Raw genomic sequence first — 21,630 nt, 5'->3', positions numbered from 1 at the left:
GCACAAACAAGGATTGCAAATACTTTCCCTCTTTGTTGCTGTACAGCACAATGTCAGCCCCAAAGACCTGAAAACTATAACTGAAACCCATTTCAGCAAGTAAGACATGCAGCAAGCGCTTACTCTGTGAGTGAAAATACTGACACACAAAATTTATAAGATAATTTAAAATTGAATTTATTGGCATTTTAATTTTAAATACATAATGTAACAAAAATTTGAAAGTCTAAAGCATACCAATACAATTAGTTTTTTTTTTTTTTTTTGGTGTTGTAAAACTATTTACAAAAAGTATTTTCAAGTTTGATAGAAACTGTACAGTCATCTGTCCACAGGGGGTCAGGGCATGGGGGGAAGATAAGAAGTAAAGGCAAGTGGGGTGGTGTGATACTGAACTAGGAGGTTGTTTGAACATCAGTGAAGATAACATTTAGGTCAAAACATCTTCTCTTCATACATTGTGTTCCATAAATGGTTCTCCAACTCAAAGAAACCAACGAACAAACCAAAGAAATGTGGAACCCCAACTGTGGAAATCATTGACCACGTCATTTCTCCATGTTTTGTATATAAAACTAAAAACAGGAAAAGAAACACAGCCAAAATTATCTTTGGAATCCGTTGTAGTTCTTGGTCATACTTCTTGGGTGTTTCCTTCCAGAGATCCTAGGCCTTCTTCATCTTGCCCATGTGAGAGGTGCCGTTCTCGTGGCGAGCAGAGCCGTTGCTGGTGCCGTTGGTGGCTCCGTGCTTCATGCTGTTGCCGTTCTCGTGGTGTTTGCCATTGGTGTAGACAGCTGTGCCGTTCTGACACGGCTTAATGTCCTGTTTCGGCAACCGCTTACCCTTCACGTAAGCCTGGACCCAGAAGTTGGAGAAGAGCACGAAGAAGAAGGTTCCATACATCCAGATGAGGTGGAGGATCATGGGGAACTGGTAGTTGCAGCTCTCCATGAAGTAATACTGGGTAGCGTGGAGAGATACCAGGACAAACTGGATCTGTTGGGAAGAAATCAGGGGTCAGCCAAGCACTTACAATAAATAAATAAATATCGAAGAATTTGTCGTGGTGCCTTTGGAGCAGAAACATTAACTTGCCATTAAAAAAAAGCATGCAGACGGGAGCAGAGTAGTTTAAAGCACTGAGCGTGGCTCAAAATAAACACATTCAAACTATATCATGCTGTCCTAGAGATGATCCCTGAAGCCTTCAAGTAGCAGAATTCTCATTAACGATGAAACAAACAAGACAGAAAAAGTATAGGGTGTACGTACCAGCTGAATGGCAGTCATGTACTTCTTCCACCACAAAAACTTCTGGAAGCGTGGCCCAGCAGCAGCAAGGCCGTAGTAGAAATACATGATGACGTGGACAGAAGAATTCACCATGGCATGGAAAGATCCCATTCCACCTGGGGTAATAATCATAAACAACATTAGGCTGACTCAGACCAGTGTAACCAAAGAACCTCTGACTTTGCAAGAAAAAAATTCAATACTTCACAGGTAGCCTGCACAAGGTTACTTGAAGGACTCTTTACCAAGACATAAGCAGAAACCAAATGGAGGACATTGTTGCTGACTTTACAGGTCAAGATTGGTTTGCAGGATGAAGTTACCACGCTATGCTATTGTTATTCTATTAATCATTTTCAAACTCTTTGACAAGTCAAGATTTAGTTAATGTGTACTCACCAGGAGCATGGACAATTCCCCACCACCATGTCCAGGGCATGAAGGAGTGGTGGAAGATGTGTAGGAAGGTGATCTGGCCGTGCTTTTTCCTTAACACGAAGAAAATCTGACCGAAAGAAGATATTGATTAGTTAAAGCCAAGTTATGGTGACCAAAATTAAGGCCGTCAGGTGAAATGGACTGAACTTACTGTGTCGATGAGCTCAATAATCTTGGAGAACCAGAATAGCCAGGCAACTCGGACCATCTGGTGAGGAGAATAAAGACTTGAGTTGACAGGAAACTGTAAGTTGCCAACAAGTGCACAGCCATCATAATAATAATAATTTTACTTCACTTTATTTAAGAATTGTATATGACTGAGTAGTTAGAGGGGACTTACTCGTAGTGCTTCAGGACTGTCAGACGTATCAACTGGGTCACATCGCCAGGTATACGATGTAGCCCACCCTGACATCAAGAACTAAACAACAAGGACAGTTTATTTACTTGGGGACTGAACACTGCATTGATCTAATTACAAATAAGTGATCTTGACAGAAATCGCACAAATTAAGCCATGTCCACTGGAGACATTAAATAACAGTGTCTTACTTCGTAGACAATAAATATTGACAGTGCCACAAGCATGAAGTTGTAGACTATCATGGCTTCCTTTAGCTGGAAGGGCTTGCGATTGGCCATTATGCAAGGTCCAAGGTACAGTACAAAGAACAGGTAGCACAGCAATATAGCGGACATGGGAATAGGACTCTGCATCAGTGGATACTCCTTCAGCCGTGGATCTAGAGGGGAAAAAAGGACAAAACTAGATTAAACAAACAACAAAATATATTGGGTGATCTTTTTGTATTTAGTCAGGTAAATCACCTACCAAGTCCCGCCAAGAGGTAGTCATAGATATCCATGGCATGTGAGCCAATCTCCTGAATCCCTAGAAGCATGTTTGCCATCTTGTATTGTTGGGAAACAATTATCTGCAAAAAAAATAAATCCCAACAAGCGCATTGTTTTATCTTGTCAAAGCCAAATACAGCAGCAATCTTCCACCACTCCCATGACAGTAACTCAAAGAGTGAAATGTCACTCAATTCAAGAAAACAATATTATGGACAGTTTTACATGTCAAAAGAAAAAGATGCTCATCTCAGTCAGGTCTTCTTAATCCTGGGAAAATGAAAAGCAGCGCTTGCCCCTCACCTCTCAAGGCCCTTAACCCAAACTGCTTCAGTGGCCAGCAGATCAGACTGCCAGGGTCCCCACTCTTTATTATTATTATTAATTTATAACCTGAATCCCTTCTTGTTCCTTATGAATTGTATCAACCATTGAACTTTAATATACATATCTAAATGTACGATTGAAAGTGAGTCGAGTTTGCTAGGATTATTAACTGACTCTTATCAGTTTATCACACCATCATTTAGCTCCTTTACTAGTAATGTTAAGTGGAGTCATTAACGAGGCTAATCACACCCACTGTGAGCCACCGCTACAAAGGTTACACATTTCATGAATCATGTTATGGTCCATTTTACCTTAACGATGCAGCATTGCGTTTGAAGAGACAATGCTAGCAAAGTAAAGAAGTACCGTTAGCCAGTATTTAGCCGATGTTTGACTCTCATACATCCCATTCATTGTTTTGACCCCGGCTTCCCGTTCATTATTATCCAACTCTCTCAACAATTCAAAACATTTGAAACCACTGCTCCCAGCCAGAGTTCAATCACAAACCTTAAACCTTTGCAGGTAAAATAAATAAATAAAATAAGCTAGCAAACACGTCAACTTTAGCAACTGAACCAAACATGCTAACCAATGTAACATTATTCAACCATTTAAAACAAGTTGGGAGAAAAGCAACGTGTATCTATAAACACGACCCTAGTTACCAGCCAGCAGTTACTAATATTTACATTTGAGGGATAATATAACTCACATTATTCGGAGTTTAGCTACTTAAGTTGTAATGTCATCCAGCCTGCATGTGCTGCCATGTGATGTGACTTGGGGGTGTGTTCACAGCGTTTCCACAACATAACCAGAGCAGCGTATTCAAAATACCCTCGTCCATAAACTACCATTGGACGTTAATATGATCCTGAACATAAGCCCTTTCTGATGGCAATGTTATCCGTTTTGGGGAGCTCTGATAGACAGCTTAGTAGTTCATTCTCAGCTAAAGGAAAATATGAGGATGCTGAAGTAATTTTCCAGGACTTTTTACTTTTTCTCTCATTTTCCATGAGTTTTCAATGCCTGGAAAACTGTTTTGTAGGACGCTGGAGACCCTGCACGTTTCCTGATTCAGTGGGACAGAAATGCAATTACTGTGACAGAGGAGCTCATCACTCACCAAACAAACACTCCCAACAAAACTCCCAGGATGCTTTGCCCTGGCTGACGACTCATCAGACGTGGCCTGATACCAGAGAGGAGGCGCTACAGTGAACTGGGAGGGTGCCCCTCATCCCACAGTAAGGCGACAATCTACTGGCTGTTTGTTTGCAGGAGTTATGCCAGAAGGTGAGACACAATATCCAAACTGCTCTCCTCAAAATGAACCCAAGTGGGGGAGAAAAAAACAAAACAAGAAAAAAGAAAAACACTGGGAGCCAAAAAGGCGAAGCTCTGGATCACTGAACTTAACACACAAAGTGCAGAACCCTGACCTTGATATCAGCATTCCTTAAACCAATATCAAGTGCTCCTTCTTGTTATGTGGCAACCACATTTGTTGGAAAGCTGCCACTGCAAACTGAATCCAACAGTTCAACTACAGATATGGTGAGTATTTTGCCAATGGAAAGTGCCATGACATGCAGCATGCAAACAGGAATGTTGCTATGGTTTTCAGACCTGCGTATTTTTCTGTTGACAAAGGCTTACCATATCAAGTGTAAACTGTAAAGCGTATTCACAAAGTAGAGGACATGCAGGGTGCGGTCTCCTCTCACCACACTGGACCCAGAGGGGGCTATTGTTCGATGTACAATCTACAATGCTCTGAGTTTTCACTCCCTAAGGACTCAAGAACAGCCCTCCTTAAGCCAATATAATTAAAAGCTAATAATTTCATGCTGTGGAAAGAAGGGTGGGGAGCAGAGCTCATGCGGGTGCTGCTCAGGAAAACTGCAAGGGACACAGTGTAAAGAAATTTAAAGTGTCAACTACAGCTAAGCATTTTGCCAACAATGAGCTGGATCTAAGTTTAAGGATGTCAACTTGCTTTGGCATCAGTTTTTAAAACGCTGTCTGTTATCACAGGATGTCAAACAGGAAATTAAATTAGTAAAGAAATAAGATATGGGATACTTGTTTTCAGTGGTATTTCAGTCTGCAATTCATGTACTGAATAGTTCAAGTCAATGTATGTAACACACATTATCTTCTTCATTAGAAACTAAATTGCTCTTGCAAAACATAAAATGACACACTGATACTGAGTTGTAGCCCTTTTTGCACAATCCAAATCAATTGGATAAAAACACAATAACCCTTGACCCCCTTCCATTTTATATTAAGGAAGAAAAGGTATCATTTTTTCCTAAATTTACTTTGAATCTCATGAAAACATGCCCTTAATATTTTGTGCATTCATTGTGTCTGATTGAAACTGATTCTGAACAGGTCTACGATGGAAACAGATTATATCTAACTGGACATTCCTCTTCCTTTTGTAGATACCCCCTGCATTTTGTTCACAGGGTTTTTCAATTGTTAACCACAAGGCAATGTCAACACCACAGTATCTCTATGGTCGATCTTCTTGTTAAGCTTCCAGGTGATTGAGTCCAGCATTCCAGACCAATTTTGGACAGCTGCACTTGACAGTACAGACTAACTTCCTTCCGTTGACACGGTGAAAACTTTAACTGGAGCTTTGTCTTCTTGCAGGCCTCAGTGTTATTACCAAAAGTGCAAATGATGTTGTACAACAGATCAGATATATGACATTTCAGAAAACTCTTACACAAAAAGCTGTGGTTGTTTTTGAATCGACAATGAGGCATTTGGTTGGGTGCCTCACATTTCAACAAGAGTATCATGTCTGTGGTGCAGAGTCTGTCTTGTGTCTTGTTCTGAGGAAAAATGCTGAACAGTTAAATTGATCAGATGATCATCTGGTCAGGTTAGTGGTAATGTCTAGGTTATTGTATATATATAATACAGTGACCTTAAATTGTGTTGTGGCAGTTTGAACACGTCACATGGCTTAAATTTGGGTTCATAATTTGTTTCCAGTAGAAACTTAATGGAGTTCTTAAAGCCAAAATTCTCAGTTATGTTATGGTAATGCATTAAATTGCAATAGTTTAGTGTAGGTTTGTATACATGAGAAAAAAGATTTAGTTTGTGTGCCAACTTTTCTGAGTTCAATCAAATTATGCTGTAGACACTGTAACAGTGCACAAGGTGATTATTCAGAAATCCTACATTAAAATATGTAGGATTTGCTTTTTGAATACAAGTGATCTAAATCTCCCAGTTTTCATGTTCAAACTACTGTATGAACATGCAACATGTGCGAGTCACACATGAATGTTTATTTAGGGAATACTGACCAATAATGAAAGTGATTGTGCGAGTCAGGGGTTTAGTCTTATGATCATGACAACACTAAGAAGAAAAAGGAAACATATTTCTGTATCCTAAGTCCCTGATGAAGACAGAAGTTTAAGGAAACATGAAAATGAAGCCCCTTCCATTCCAGCTTAGTGAAACCACAAAATGTACCATGAACTGGCAAAGACCATTTTACAAGAACTACTAACAGCAGTTACTGTGCCTGCTCTGAGATTTCTGTACCATTTGTTGCATCTAGTTATCAATGAACTCAACCATAGTGACACCACCTAACTGCTTCTAATCTCCACTAATTAAAGGCTTATATGTTACCGCAGAATTTGGACCAGGAGTATAAACTGATCTCAGCTGAACTCAATTGTTCAATGGTCATTGTTGTTCATCAGCAGTACTAGTAGTAATTCCACAAGAGGACAGGAACTTCCTCATAACTGTGTGAGGGGTCCAAAAAGCGTCTCCTGTATTATTCCCATGACAGAGTGAAGCAATTTAGCTGTAGACACATGCCCACTAAAGCTCCAGTCTCCCCTTAAACAAAGACGTCTGTCCCCTCTCAAGAGAAATGTTCATGATTGCCTTTAGCTACATCACTCCATTCTTGTGACCAAACTAATAGTTGTAAAAAAAACAGTTACCCTTTGTCTATGTCCCACCACAACCACTCAATTTACAATATTAGGAACCTTGACAAGAAGGGGGGCTGGTTTATATCTACCAAAGAAATATAGCACAGTGGAAAGGGAGGGGGAACATTTCCTGTGAGAGCCATGTCAATGAATCATGGAGATGGAAAACGGGATCTGAAGCTCACGAGGTAGGAGTTAATGATGAACAAACTGGAGCTGAAATGAAAAAACAAAGCAAAAAAAAAAAAAAAACCTCAGAGGAGCCAGGAACCCATTAGTCAAACACACAGTAAAGTATCCGTTATTTTAAACAGAACAGAGAGATCCTCAAACACCAAAAGAACGGAAACCTTTCCGGTGGAAAGAAGCTAAAAAAACAAACAACAAAACCCAAAACCCCTGAGCTGCTCGACATGTGGGCAGACTCCACACTCAAGTTAGTTCACCTTCTACGTAACATTGAGCTACTTACCTTGTCAAGACTAGAATTTTCCCCTTAAATCATCAAAAGACAATGTGGATTCCTCTTTCACAGCACGGCAAAGCCTCTCTGTAAACTATAAGGGCGGGAAGGCAGGCAGGCAGGCAGGCAGGCGGGCAGGCAGGCAGGCAGGCTGGGGCAGCAGCAAAAAGAGAAAACAGCAGAGCAGGGAGAGAAACACACACAGAGAGAGATGGGGTAAGGGAATGAGAAAGTAAACTGACAAAGTGTGACTGGTACAGCAGTCTTCCAAATCCCCACCCTCCCTGACTCACACAGCAGATGAATAACTAGCTCACAGAAGGAGAGGGAGGGAAGGAGGGAAAGAGGCTGAGCCAGAGAGCGAGAGAGAGAGAGAGAGAGAGCACTGTGTGCAAGCGAGCGGCCAAGAGACAGTACAACTGGGGTGAGAGTGAGATGGCCCCTATTTAAACCGACACTACAAAACACCCAGAAATAAAATGCGACTTGCTACTTTGTGACTTTGTGCTGGTCACACCCTGCACCCACTGAAACACACACACACACACACACACACACACAACTCTGGAGTCGCCCTGTAAGTTTTCTCTCAGGGGTGGGCTGATAATATTATTCGCAGGCAGCGGGCAAAAAATCAGTGGAGACTCTGTTATCATGAAGGGGGCCATTGTTATGCCTTCATTGGCTCTCTACCCGACCAACACCCATTAAGCAAAACTGGCCACCATTTCTCTGTGTTGAGAAACAATCAATGTCATGGCTAAAATGCCTGAAAAAAGTCAGGAGTAGTTTCTTTCAACTTATGTGGTAGACACCCCTTTGCTTTGGCAGCCAAATTTCAATTCTTTCTTGTGATTATTTTTATTTTTGTCTACATTAGCTAGTGTATTATATCCAATTACAATTCTGCTTAATATATGGCACAGATCCACAACATTCTTGCTTCATATACTCCCAAATCTAATCATACATGTCCAGTTTACTGGCAATTACAACACACGATAGCCTACCAGAGAAAAGTCTAATACATTCGAGCTGGGAAGCATCATAAAGAGTCATAAAACCTTGATGTTTACTGAGGGTTGGTTAGTAAGGCTAATGGCAGGCAACAACGATTGCTACAAAGGGAAGACATGACTCATACAATAATGCTTAAAATTCTTCAGTGTGTGTTGTGTAATGAGGTTTTTTCTTGATAGGAAATCTCTTACTCTGATCTCACTGCCACGTCCGGGCGTTTCAAGGAGGAACAAAACATTACACTAATAGTAATCGTTACGTTTTCTGCTCATGGATTATTTTAGTCCTTTGACAGCAGGTAAATAGCCACAGTGGGGAGGAATGCATGGGGAAACCCTGCAGGTCTATTCCTAATGTCTTCAGATTTGTGAATATGACTAGCTATTAATGTGGTCTGGTACTACACACATTGGCCTAAACACATAGTTTTCCAAGATCAAGTCACATTTGTAAAAAATCATTCACTCTTGCATACTAATACAGAAGTAAAATATCCTTGCAAAGCCAAATCATGCTCAACATGTAGCTTTGGAAGGCTTTTAAGTAAAATGTCTGATGTCATTTTTGTTGTAAATAGTTAAATAAAATAGTTAAATAACATGGCTGTTCAAATCACAGGCATCTGACAGCCATGTGCAGGTGATCTTGTCACTGTAAATGTCCTTGTCAGTGTTTCCCTGTATATGATTGACTGGGCTGGTTTTACCTGTCTCTGGGGGGAGTGGTGGCAGCAGCACTCCAGTGCATTTTAGCCCCTCCTCCATATAGATTATCGTTCTCGCTGACAGAGCCATTTAAAATATGACAGTATTCTAAAAAAGAAACCAACACCCCTTTCCACCTCGCAAAACAAGCAACGTGACAAAGTGAAGAAGGAAGGATGCAGGAAAGTGAATCATGGTGGTTTACAAAAGTAGTTCTTGAACTCCCCAACTGCTGATATGGTTGACTTCTGAAATGTGATAATCATCACTGCCCTTCAGACTTTCAGGCTGAAAGAGGATCCGTCAAACCAAAACAAACCATAAGGAGTCATGTAAGAAAAAGTCGCAGTTAAAGTCACCCATGGTAACCATACTTAAGTAAAAGTTTTGACTAACTGGTATAGGTGTATTTACTAAAGTAAAAACCAAAACCCGAAGCCAAAGTAAATTGTGTTCAATAAAAATTTTTTTAAAAAGCACTAATAAAATTAATGAAAAATAAGACTTTTGCTTAGGTACAAAATACATTTCTAATAATTGATACATTCAAATTTTCTCAAACTTTTTACCCAAAACTAGACTAGTCATAATAGCTGAGTGGGAAAAAATTTTTTTCAACTTATTATTAAAAATCTATTTAGCTTCATACTAGCCCAACTTTTCTCATCCACTATGTGGAATGTCGTAAAAGTCATAGTAGTCAGAGAGAAATACTTAATGCTTTAGCATTATCGGTGCAAAGTATTATTAGCACATTATAAACTGTTCAAAAGTTTTTTTTTAAAACATATACACGTGCTTTAGAAGCAAAAGTCAGTAAAATTCCAGCGACTAGACATGTCGTGTAGATACACCTTGTCTCCAGGCACAGTGCCAAACAAAATGCATCTGCCCAATTCTGACTAGAAATCAATTAATTAAAAGTACTGAGTGGCCTCACATCTACTTCATCTTGAAATGCATAAGAGCTACATCAAATCCACTGAAGTCTACTGGATGGGGAATTCAAGTGTGAGTTGACATATAACTGCCAAAGCTTAATTCTGAACTACTGGTAATCTTGGTAAATCAAAACAGGTTATATAGTCGAGGCATTGCCTTCAGAGGTTAATGTTAGTTAAGGCTGGTGGGGTATTTCAAGTTATAAGCGGTTCAACTCATAACTAGTAACATTCTGGACAGTAGATGGGGTTTTTTGTCAGGTTATGTTCGACCACAGGAAATATTTATTACAGTCTCTTCCTCTGCTCACAACTGTTAAACAAGTCAGCAGAAAGTCTTGAATGGCAACGTCAATCTGAAAATTGAGTGAATGCCAAGTTGAAACAGATTGCATCAGCTAAGTGAGTACTAGTTGCCCATGGCAAAAGCAATAACACACATTCCAATCGAGCCAGCAGGATGACAAACTCACTCGAGAGAAAACTCGAGTTATTGTGCTCTTCCTGGCTTCCAGGGACAGAATGGTCACCTGAGGCCCAGGATTTCTCAGTCCAGACACATCTGACATCCCTGTGTCTCAAGATAACAACAGAGATAAAAAGAGCTGTTTTCAAACACAAGCTGGTGATAACTCAATCTCATCCAAACTCGTTCTGCTGCTTTGTCACCCAAAGACTCTTTCAAAGAAAAAAACAAAACTGCAGGATCATCAAACTCATTCAAAACATGCCCTGCTGATGTGTAGGTATGCCCTATGACATATTTGCAAAAAGAGGATAAGCTATATAAGGATACTTCAGCTACATTATACTATGCACAGGGAGGTCTGAACCATGCAGGGGCTTCACAAGGTGTGGCAGAGAATGGACGTGAACCTGAGAGCATCTGCCTAGTTGAGCGTGCAATAAAGCTTAAAATAATATTTTAATGATTTAATATCATTGGCGGATATTGTCTTAGATTTATCGTATTGGTATACATGTTGGCAGACATGCAAAAAGAAATTGCAGTACAAAAATGTTTTCTAGACACACACGTGTTGTATACACACGTATAGTCAAGTCTACTTCTTTTTGTGTTTTTAGTCCTTTATTTAAGTTCATTTTTATTCAAAATACATTATTGTCCAATGAACATTTCAGAATATATATCGGCCGTCACTGTCATCTTTGTTGGGGTTATTTTACAGCTGTAATAAATCCTTATTATCAGTTCAGTAACCAAATTTGAGGGAACCCTGTCAAAAATATGTGATGTTGTTTATGTAAAAAGAAGAGCATAGCCAATGTATCATTTATCCATCCATCCATCCATCCATCCATCCATCCATCCATCTTCTTCCGCTTATCCGGGGCCGGGTCGCGGGGGCAGCAGTCTAAGCAGGGACTCCCAGACTTCCTTCGCCCCAGACACTTCCTCCAGCTCCTCCGGGGGGATCCCGAGGCGTTCCCAGGCCAGCCGAGAGACATAGTCCCTCCAGCGTGTCCTGGGTCTTCCCCGGGGCCGCCTCCCGGTGGGATATGCCCAGAACACCTCCCGAGGGAGGCGCCCAGGAAGGCATCCGGATCAGATGCCCTAGCCACCTCAGCTGGCTCCTCTCGACGTGGAGGAGCAGCGGCTCTACTCGAGCTCCCCGTGTGACTGAGCTCCTCACCCTATCTCTAAGGGAGCGCCCAGCCACTCGGGCGGAGGAAGCCCATTTCGGCCGCTTGTATCCGCGATCTTGTCCTTTCGGTCACTACCCAAAGCTCATGACCATAGGTGAGGGCAGGAGCGTAGATTGACCGGTAAATCGAGAGCTTTGTCTTTCGACTCAGCTCCTTCTTTACCACAACGGTCCGATACAGCGCCCGCATCACTGCAGACGCTGCACCGATCCGCCTGTCAATCTCACGCTCCATCCGTCCCTCACTCGTGAACAAGACCCCGAGATACTTAAACTCCTCCACTTGGGGCAAGGACTCCCCACCCACGCCGAAGAGAGCAAACCACCTTTTTCCGGTCAAGAACCATGGCCTCAGATTTGGAAGAGCTGATTCTCATCCCAGCTGCTTCACACTCGGCTGCAAACCGTCCCAGTGCATGCTGCAGGTCCTGGTTTGAAGAAGCCATCAGAACGACATCATCTGCAAACAGCAGAGATGAGATCCTGTGGTTCCCAAACCGACACCCTCCGCCCCTGACTGCGCCTAGAAATTCTGTCCATATAAATTATGAACAGAACCGGTGACAAAGGGCAGCCCTGGCGGAGTCCAACATGCACCGGGAACAGGTCTGACTTACTGCCGGCAATGCGAACACAGCTCCTGCCCGTTATACAGGGACCGGACAGCCCTTAGCAAAGGGCCCCGGACCCCATACTCCCAGAGCACTCCCCACAAAGCGCCCGGGGCACACGGTCGAATGCCTTCTCCAGATCCACAAAGCACATGTGGACTGGTTGGGCAAACTCCCATGAACCCTCGAGCACCCGATGGAGAGTATAGAGCTGGTCCAGTGTTCCACGACCGGGACGAAAACCACTCTGCTCCTCCTGAATCCGAGGTTCGACTATCGGACTAATTCTCCTCTCCAGTACCCTGGAATAGACCTTACCGGGAGGCTGAGAAGTGTGATCCTCTGTGATTGGAACACACCCTCCGGTCCCCTTCTTATACAGAGGGACCACCACCCCGGTCTGCCAGTCCAGAGGCACTGTCCCAGATCGCCACGCGATGTTGCAGAGACGTGTCAGCCAAGACAGTCCCACAACATCCAGAGACTTAAGATACTCAGGACGGATCTCATCCACCCCCGAAGCCTTGCCACCAAGGAGCTTGCCAACAACCTCAGTGACTTCGGCCAGGGTGATGGATGAGTCCGCCTCCGGTCCCCAGCCTCCGCTTCCTCTTCGGAAGACGTGACAGCGGGATTGAGGAGATCCTCAAAGTATTCCTTCCACCGTCCGACAACATCCCCAGTCGAGGTCAACAGCTCTCCACCCGCACCGCACAAGGTGTTGGTGAAGCACTGCTTCCCCCTCCTGAGCCGCCGGACGGTTTGCCAGAATTTCTTTGAGGCCGACCGATAGTCCTCCTCCATGGCCTCTCCGAACCTCTCCCAGTCCTGAGTTTTTGCCTCTGTGACCGCACGGGCTGCAGCACGCTTAGCCTGCCGGTACCTGTCAGCTGCCTCGGGAGTCCCACGAGCCAACAAGGCCCGATAGGACTCCTTCTTCAGCCTGACGGCATCCCTTACTTCCGGCGCCCACCACCGTGTTCGGGGATTGCCGCCGCGACAGGCACCAGAAACCTTGCGACCACAGCTACGAGCCGCGCAGATCGACAATGGAGGTGGAAAACATGGTCCACTCGGACTCAATGTCCCCAACCTCCCGGGATCTGGGAGAACCTCTCCCCGAGGTGTGAGTTGTAGACCCTGCTGACAGAGGGCTCCGCCAGACGTTCCCAGCAGACCCTCACGATACGCTTGGGCCTGCCAAGTCTGTCCGGCTTCCTCCCCGCCAGCGGATCCAACTCACCACCAGGTGGTGATCGGTTGACAGCTCCGCCCCTCTCTTCACCCGAGTGTCCAAGACACGCGGCGGAGGTCAGATGATACGACAACAAAGTCGATCATCGACCTCCGCCTAGGGCGCCCTGGTGCCACGTGCACTGATGGACACCCTTGTGCTTGAACATGGTGTTAGTTATGGACAAACTGTAACTAGCACAGAAGTCCAACAACTGAACACCGCTCGGGTTCAGATCAGGGGCCGTTCCTTCCGATTACCCCTCTCCAGGTGTCACTGTCGCTGCTGCCACGTGGGCGTTGAAGTCCCCAGTAGAACAACGGAGTCCCGGGTGGTGCACTGTCTAGTACCCTCCCAGGGACTCCAAGAAGGCCTGGTACTCTGCACTGCTGTTCGGCCCGTAGGCCGCCACAACAGTGAGAGACCTGTCCCCCACCCGGAGGCGGAGGGACGCGACCCTCTCGTTCACTGGGGTAAACTCCAACACGTGACGGCTGAGCTGTGGGGCTATGAGCAGGCCCACACCAGCCCGCCGCCTCTCCCCGCCGGCAACGCCAGAGAAATGGAGCGTCCAGCCCTTCTCGAGGAGACGGGTTCCAGAGCCCAGGCTGTGCGTGGAGGCGAGGCCGACTATATCTAGCCGGTAACGCTCAACCTCCCGCACAAGCTCAGGCTCCTTCCCCAGCCGAAGTGACATTCCATGTCCCTAGAGCCAGTTTCTGTGTCCGGAGATCTGGTCGCCGAAGCCCCTGCCTTCGACTGCCGCCCAGATCTCTCTGCACCGGCCCCTTACGGATCCTCCCTGCGGGTGGTGGGTCCACGGGAGGACGGCCCCACGTCGCTCCTTCGGGCTGTGCCCGGCCGGGCCCCGTGGGGAAAGGCCCGGCCACCAGGCGCTCGCCGTCGGGCACCCACCCCAGGCCTGGCTCCAGGGTGGGGCCCCGGTAGCGCCAATCCGGGCGACAAATGTATCATTTAACACTCAAATATCAATAACAGCATCAACAATCTAGTATTAAATTTTATTTGGATTAAAGCCTTGTTGCTGTCAATTAAGACACTTGCCAGTAAAACACTCATTTAAATGTGCATGCAACAAGCCACTATTTATGCCCCCCCCCGGCACAGGAATGTTGCTAGACTTGCCTTGAGACAGATATGTTTACACCATCTTCCCTTCATTGTGTTTGGGGAAGTGTGGGTGGGTGTGTGTGTGTGTGTGTGTGTGTGTGTGGGAGGTGGTGGGGGACCAGCCGTATCACCCCTACCTGCAAGTATTCAGACAAGGCCGGCCAGTCAATAATGGTCTCACTCTCTTCATGCCCCTCCCTCCCTCCCTCTGTTCCCCCTGCAGGTCTCACCCACCAGCGACTCAGATTTCTGGAACTTTCCACAGGCAACAATAGTGCATCGCATCCTTGATCTCAAGCTGATGCAGATGTTGTGATAAATTTGTACGCAGAGTAATTACATTGCTGAGATCTGAGAACATCACAATAAAGTCAAACAGGGCAAGGAACGTGATTGTTCAGACAAGTAATAAACCAACAGTTTATCAGATTATCAGATGATCAATTCCTTACACAGGAAAATTGATTATGCACAACTATAGAAAGTACTGTAGGTCAAAGTTGAACCAGGAAGTCATTCTGTAAACTGCGCTGAATATTTACAACAAAATTTATGACAATTTGGGTTGTAATTTTAATGTTTACTTTGTTTTCTCTTCCAAATAAGTTTGGCTGGCCTGAGGCTTTTTAAAAAACCTTCATGATCATTTGACCGCTCGAGTTTCTTGCTCCTTCTGATTTCTTTTTAGAGAGTTGCGTTCTAAATTCTCAGCAATGAACTGAGATAGTACAATGTTTGAGTAACCAACTGACACGATAGCCAAACCTATGAAAAAAAGATCCAAGTAGTAAGGAACCTATGGTACATTGGGGGGGGCAAGACTGTGCGAAAATGTACAAGTTCTGACTGGAGCCCTGTGTAAAGTATCCTGCCAGTTTAGTAATCTGAGAGGAATTTCCAACCAAACCCATAAGTACAGTCCGAATTAGCTGGGATTTACATAGGAGGCTCGAAAAAACAAGCCATGACTTGAAACACCCCCTTCAGAAACAACATCTGTTTAGACGAAATGTAAACGCTTATAGAACTTTGCTGCAATTATGGTTTAAAGACGGCTCACGTGTAAAACTAAATACAGTTAGTAGGTGCGTATTTAGTACAAGAAAGTACTATTACTCTAACAATTTAAAAAAAAAAAAACCTGCACATTGTTCCACTTGGTCATCATTTGCCCACTAGCACCCAGTAACCACTGAAAGGAATTCCCTCATTTGAGTGAAACCTCCCCACCACTCAAGGGTGTGCCCTTCTAGGTGTCTCATGGGAGAGCGTGCTAAAACTCAACAAAACAACTTCAGACTTGATTGATGTCAAACATGCAAACGTGTTAACACTTGAAAAACTGTACAACTGTAATTTTCTGATATGACTCTGACACAAAGAGGGAAAACAACAGCCAGATGCACTAATGACTCCTAAGCAGTTAAATCATTTTACTATTTGTAATAACTGTGTTACAATCTGACCTTTGGTCTAATTTTCTAAAAACTGATGTTGCAGCAGTTCAAAACAACAACTATTCAGGAAATTGACCTTACTTTCCATGAAATATCTTCATGGATGTGCAGACAAGCAAGCAGAAAATAAAAATCAAAACATTACTCAACAGGAAAAGTAATGATTAAAGGCTAACATTAAAAAAAAAAAACAAGCAAAAAAACAAAGCAATCACAAACAGTCACTGTTAAAACTAAAAACACACCTAAACTTGTAACCACCTTTCCAGGCATGCTGGTCAAAATACACAACCAGTTATCTCTGAGGCCATCATAACATATTTAAGGACATTACAATGTCAGCGCTTACACTGGCTGTATGAACTGAGTTTACTTATCCTTGTACTGTTTAGACAAGAACAAGTTAAACCATGTTATAGCTTCTTAGTAAGTAAGTATCCCCTTGTACTGAACTGAACTGGTGCATATTTAACCACCACCTAAAACTAAACATTTGGTAATATAATTTCAAAACAGTGTGTGCGAAATCTAATTTGATGAATTGCCTGTTTTGATATATACTTAAATCTGTGCATCAATTATCCTTGGGAAAGCTCTATAAGGTATAATAAAAACCTTGAGCTACATGTACTGTAACTGTTAGAGCCACTGAAAAGCAGCTTCACAAAGTACAAAAAAATAAATAAATAAAATCACACTGAAGCACATGCTGTAGTGGAAAAAACTACTGCTGCATTGGTTCAAGCAGGCATGTTGAAATTCTGGTCACACCCAAATCAATGTCATCACAGCTTCTGTTTTTAACCAGGGGATCTGTGGACCAGCAGTAAGTGTTAATAAACAACTGCACGATTCTTCTAGTCTAACCTTTCTGTTTAACCTAACCAAAAGGTTACGAGTGGAGGGGTTGGGTGGGTTTGAAAGTCGCACTAGACAATAGTTATACTGCATGAACGTAACACTGTCTTTGCATCCTTAACTGTCATTCACAACATTTCCACAAATAAAATGCTGAATGTCAGGCATGGCAGCTTCTCGACACACAGGAAGAAACAATTCAAACTTAAAAGCATGAGTCACAAACTGTCTCCTAAAACATCAGCAAGGGAATGAGTACTCGGTTCAAAGAGAGCGGGACTCAAAAGTTCAAAATGTTTAAACAGTAACGTCCTGCTGCCATTTGGAGCGTACAGCCTGCAAACTTGTTGGTGTCACTTAAAGCAGCTTCTGTCCACTAACATGGGGGAATATCCATGCATTAACCTACATAAACATGTTTTTGACAGACTGACTTAAATTACTTAAATTATTTTTTTACCATACAAAGCTAACATGGGCCCAAAGTCTGGTGACAACAGTTACAAAGTAAACAGTGAGAGTTAAACAGTTTACCAGTGGCTGTCATCTTGAAGCCACAGTCCCCATCTTGAGTTTACGATGTTCAAACCCCCGGGGAACATTGAAGAAGTCAGGATCAATAACTGTCAAGGACTCTCGCTTTGTGCTTCAGAGTTCCATGTCACTGAGAAGTAACGTGGTGTTTTGACAAGGATCCCTTAAACACCACACTGGTTGGGAATATGTGGTAAGGGAAAAGTGAATGACTAACATTTTCCTCTGCCAAAACACTTTACTACAGCTACTCAGTGACCAACAGGAGAAGACTTGTGGTCAACTGTGTGAAGTGTGACTGCTGCATAAACACACCCAGCTCAGCCTGCAAAAGTTTTCTTGAGAAAAAACCTGGTTTAAGAAGAGTCCATGTCATTTCCACTGGCTGAAGCTTATACTTTATCATCAGCTCTGCTCTTGCCTTAAATGTGAGTCCTTCAGAGAGGATGTTGACATTGGAAGCTGATGAAATGATAACAACACGCAACGCTGGAGCGTTAACAGTCACCATGCTTTTGTAGTGTTTACATTACTATCAGAAATACACATGGGCTGGTTGACCTTAAGGCTCTTTGTCTCAGTCCCACAGTGGTTGGTTACGGCTAATGTGTACATGTCTACACAGTCAGTGATCCATAATGTACCATAGGAGACCATCAACTGAGAAGAAAAGCATCAATGAGGGTCATTTAGTGCGAGACATTCAAGAAACATGAAGTCCACGTAGAGAAGAACTCAGTCTCTTGCAACATATTTAGCATTTTCCCTTTTTTGTGAGACCTCATATTTTGCAATTTGTTGTCTTTGTGCAAACTATTACTGAAGCATTGCAGAAAATGTGTTTAATGATTTTTTGCCCCCATTAAAATTTGGCCATGTACATACTGTCAAATAACGCTTAGGCCAACTTGTGTAGTAAAAATCTACAATTTTAGCCTCACAGTATTCTTTCCCTACTGTGCATTGCATATATGAGGTGTGGTTGGTAGTGGTTCTGTCTTTCTAGAAGAATAGCGAAATTAAACAAGAGTTTGAAATGACTAATTCTGTTGCATCCAGTAATTGAGGCATGTGACAAAATTATCAACGTAATTATCAAGAACATTACCTTTATATGATATGTTACAATGTTAATATTTACTCATGTATTTGGAATCACATGGTAAGAACAAAATCCTACAAACTAAAAAAATGCGTTTATGCATGTAATAAGTAGCCTATATGCTGTGGCAGACCCCTCTAATACCTCCTATGGCACTCTTACAGTGCAGGTTCTCTGCCTTTTTCTCTGCACGCTGAAAACAGCAAGCCCATGGGAAAGGCCAGATTGATTCTTAGTAATAATCTTCACTTTGTTACCATTTTTTTCCTTGACTGACTTTAACTCATGAGCAGGTCAAGTTCAAAGTGAGTAACAACTGATTCCAGCATGATTAAACACCATATGGTAGACAGTTACATCACATCTGACACAGATTAACCACATTAATTGTAGCTTTGTAAATACACAAATACTCAGCTACCAAAAACATATTAAAATCATACCTAAAAAAAAAAACACACTGTCCAACGTGTGTCTCTGATAAATACATGAGTCACAAACTGGAGCAAACGAGCTCAAAACAAGGTGTAAGACCCATGTTTGTGCCTGAGTCCTCTCTGGCTGAAAGTGAACCGTTAGACACAGTTATAACGTTTGGCCAGCAGGTAAGTTTCACTTTTGATCCACTAGGGTGAAACTATATTTGCTATAATTCCTAGCCTACCTGTTAAACATGCATACACACATCAATGTGCTCTCTTGATCACTTCCGTTAAGATGTATGACAGCTAGGCCTAACGTTACACTCAACAAAAAGATGACCGTCAACATTACCATTTGCCTTCAAAGTGCTGAGTAACAATGCCCACTCTGCGGAAGAAGTCCGGCTGTCAATGAGCTCTTTTGTCCGCAGCACAGGTGCAAATGATGAGAAGCTGGCAGATACAGGACGATACCATAAATAGCCCAAACAACTACGCTCCAAACACACGTTTTCAAGGGATACACATCTGAGCACAACACCGGACACGATGTCCCTATAAAAAAATCCCTATAAAATCCCCTACAGCCAAAAATCTGTTTTTTTTTTTTTTTGGCTAACGTAACGTCTAAAATATTCTAACGTTAGTTATAAAGACAAACAAGAAATTAAGCCACCTGAATGAATATAACTTGAATATGACGCTCTGTAAATACACCCCCCCCCTCCTACCAAATTAAAAAAAACAACGATCCTGAAATTAAGTGAAACCTATTTGAGTCAACATCTGACTGACTGTTAAATTGTATAAAAACAATATGAGACAACAAACCTGCGGAAACTGTCGAAAGCAAGCTGATAATGTGGTTCAATGCGTGTCTGAAGTTCCTCTTCCTTTCGGCTTCAATCTTCCGTCTCACCCAGCCCTTTGGTGGAGCGGTAAAAAGGTGGAGTCATCTCTACACTACTGTTAGTTGGTCGCCTAATATGGACGTAATCAACTGACTGTATCAAATGCCAACCATCACCTATCCAAGATTAGTCTATGCAGCTTCATTCGAGCAGACTCAGCTGTTAATTGGCAACTGATGCTGGCTCAGACCAATGAAAGTGTTAACTAGACCTGCAAGCAGGTATTAACGGGGTCCAAACCTCCGGTGCAAGTCGCATCATGCGGCCCACGGAGACAGTGCAAATCGGACCTGAGGTTCCACTAGCGCGATGCAAAACGCATGTGGAGCTTAGCACAGAGATTGGAAAACATTTAGTTCAAAGACAGTAGTGTGGGAAAATAATTTTAGTATATTTTATGATTTTGCAACAAATTTTGCACAGGGCCTCAGTGTTGCAAGGGAAACAACTGGCCCAACTTTCATGTTAATTGGATAGAGCTACTTGATATGACATAATTCTCTGTTTTTACTGTAACTCACACCATTCTTTTGGTGACCCAAAACACTGGCATGCTGGGTGCCATAACACAGTGCGTGAGCGTCGCTAATTCTCACGTTCATTAGTTGCAAACGGATAAGTTCAGTTCACCTTTCACCAAAAACATGAGCGGGTTCAATGAATTCTTTTAGCTCGTTCAGGCACAACACTGCAGTATAAAGTACCAACAAAATTTAAAATAAATAAACCTATGTGGACAAAAATTGTATTGACAAAATTGTGCAAATCTACAATACAAATCGCTTACAGAAAATGTGCTACAGTGAAATATCACAAAAGCTACAAGCTGCCTCTTGCAACACAGCCCAAAATACATTTGTTAATTCTAACCATTCTGGACATTTAAAACAATTTAATTTGCCAGTTCTTGTGTTGGCTTGCAAACACTTTTAAAATGTTTTAAAATATTTTATAAACCAAAGTCCGGTTTACTCGTCAGTTGGTCTCTGACTAGGCAGATAGCCAATCATAGTTTAGGATAATGGGGTGGCACCTGGGGTGGACAATCAGATTTCAGGGGTGGCCTGTGTCACCCCAGGGCACCCCCTGGACACACCCCTGGAGCTACGTGCCTCCACCTTTTATTACAGCTTTAATCCTCCACCAGACATACTGTCATATAAAAGCAACATCATTTATACAACATTGACACAACACTGTTATCATACAGTCATACAGTGGTTTATTCAGGCTTCAAGTCAATGAATGACAGAATCTGATCCCCAGTAATGGTAAGGGTAACAGCAGCAGCAAGATGTTTTAGAACACTATATAAACCAATAATACCTCTGCTCAGGTTTGTGTCAGTTTGTTCACACAAAGGATCTGATGCTGGTTACTTAATGTAAAGTGAGGTAGATGGATACTCTAATCTTGTGGGTGACGCTGTCCTGATGGCCTTCACCCATAATGATTAGAGAGAGATTACAGAGAGAATGGAGGATCTGTATTGAGCCTGCAGCAAAGCACAATGTCTTAGTCATGTGTGATCATAAGTCATCCACCTATAAAGTAGTAAACTGCTGCTCTAAGGGTTCTCTCTCACAGTACCTGAGGCCTCAGGAGACCGCAGAAAACAACTCCTCCTACACCATCAGTAATCTGTGACCAGTTTGAGTACAGAT

General features: G+C 42.9%; 1 protein-coding gene across 7 annotated transcripts; it reads right to left on the bottom strand.

Moving 5' to 3' along the window:
• Positions 1 to 161: 161 nt before the first annotated feature.
• On the bottom strand, positions 162 to 20,034 carry elovl1b (ELOVL fatty acid elongase 1b). Of its 7 annotated transcripts, XM_044199075.1 has the most exons (10): positions 19,887 to 20,034; positions 7,384 to 7,525; positions 7,001 to 7,127; positions 2,570 to 2,672; positions 2,290 to 2,480; positions 2,078 to 2,158; positions 1,886 to 1,942; positions 1,696 to 1,801; positions 1,276 to 1,412; positions 162 to 999 (listed from the first exon to the last, which is right to left on the bottom strand). In XM_044199075.1, the coding sequence occupies exons 3-10, from the start codon at positions 7,052 to 7,054 to the stop codon at positions 667 to 669; spliced, it is 1,062 nt and encodes a 353-aa protein (XP_044055010.1). In that variant the 5' UTR covers positions 7,055 to 7,127; positions 7,384 to 7,525; positions 19,887 to 20,034; the 3' UTR covers positions 162 to 666. The 7 variants fall into 7 exon arrangements, with proteins under 7 accessions (XP_044055010.1, XP_044055011.1, XP_044055009.1 ...); XM_044199076.1 differs by lacking the exons at positions 7,001 to 7,127; positions 7,384 to 7,525 and adding an exon at positions 19,408 to 19,508 and having other exon boundaries at positions 19,887 to 19,930; XM_044199074.1 differs by lacking the exon at positions 19,887 to 20,034 and having other exon boundaries at positions 7,384 to 7,658.
• Positions 20,035 to 21,630: the final 1,596 nt, after the last annotated feature.

Source organism: Siniperca chuatsi, linkage group LG6, assembly GCF_020085105.1.
Source record: "Siniperca chuatsi isolate FFG_IHB_CAS linkage group LG6, ASM2008510v1, whole genome shotgun sequence".
NCBI classification, from domain to species: Eukaryota; Metazoa; Chordata; class Actinopteri; order Centrarchiformes; family Sinipercidae; genus Siniperca; species Siniperca chuatsi.
This window is presented reverse-complemented; position numbering and strand designations above follow the sequence as displayed.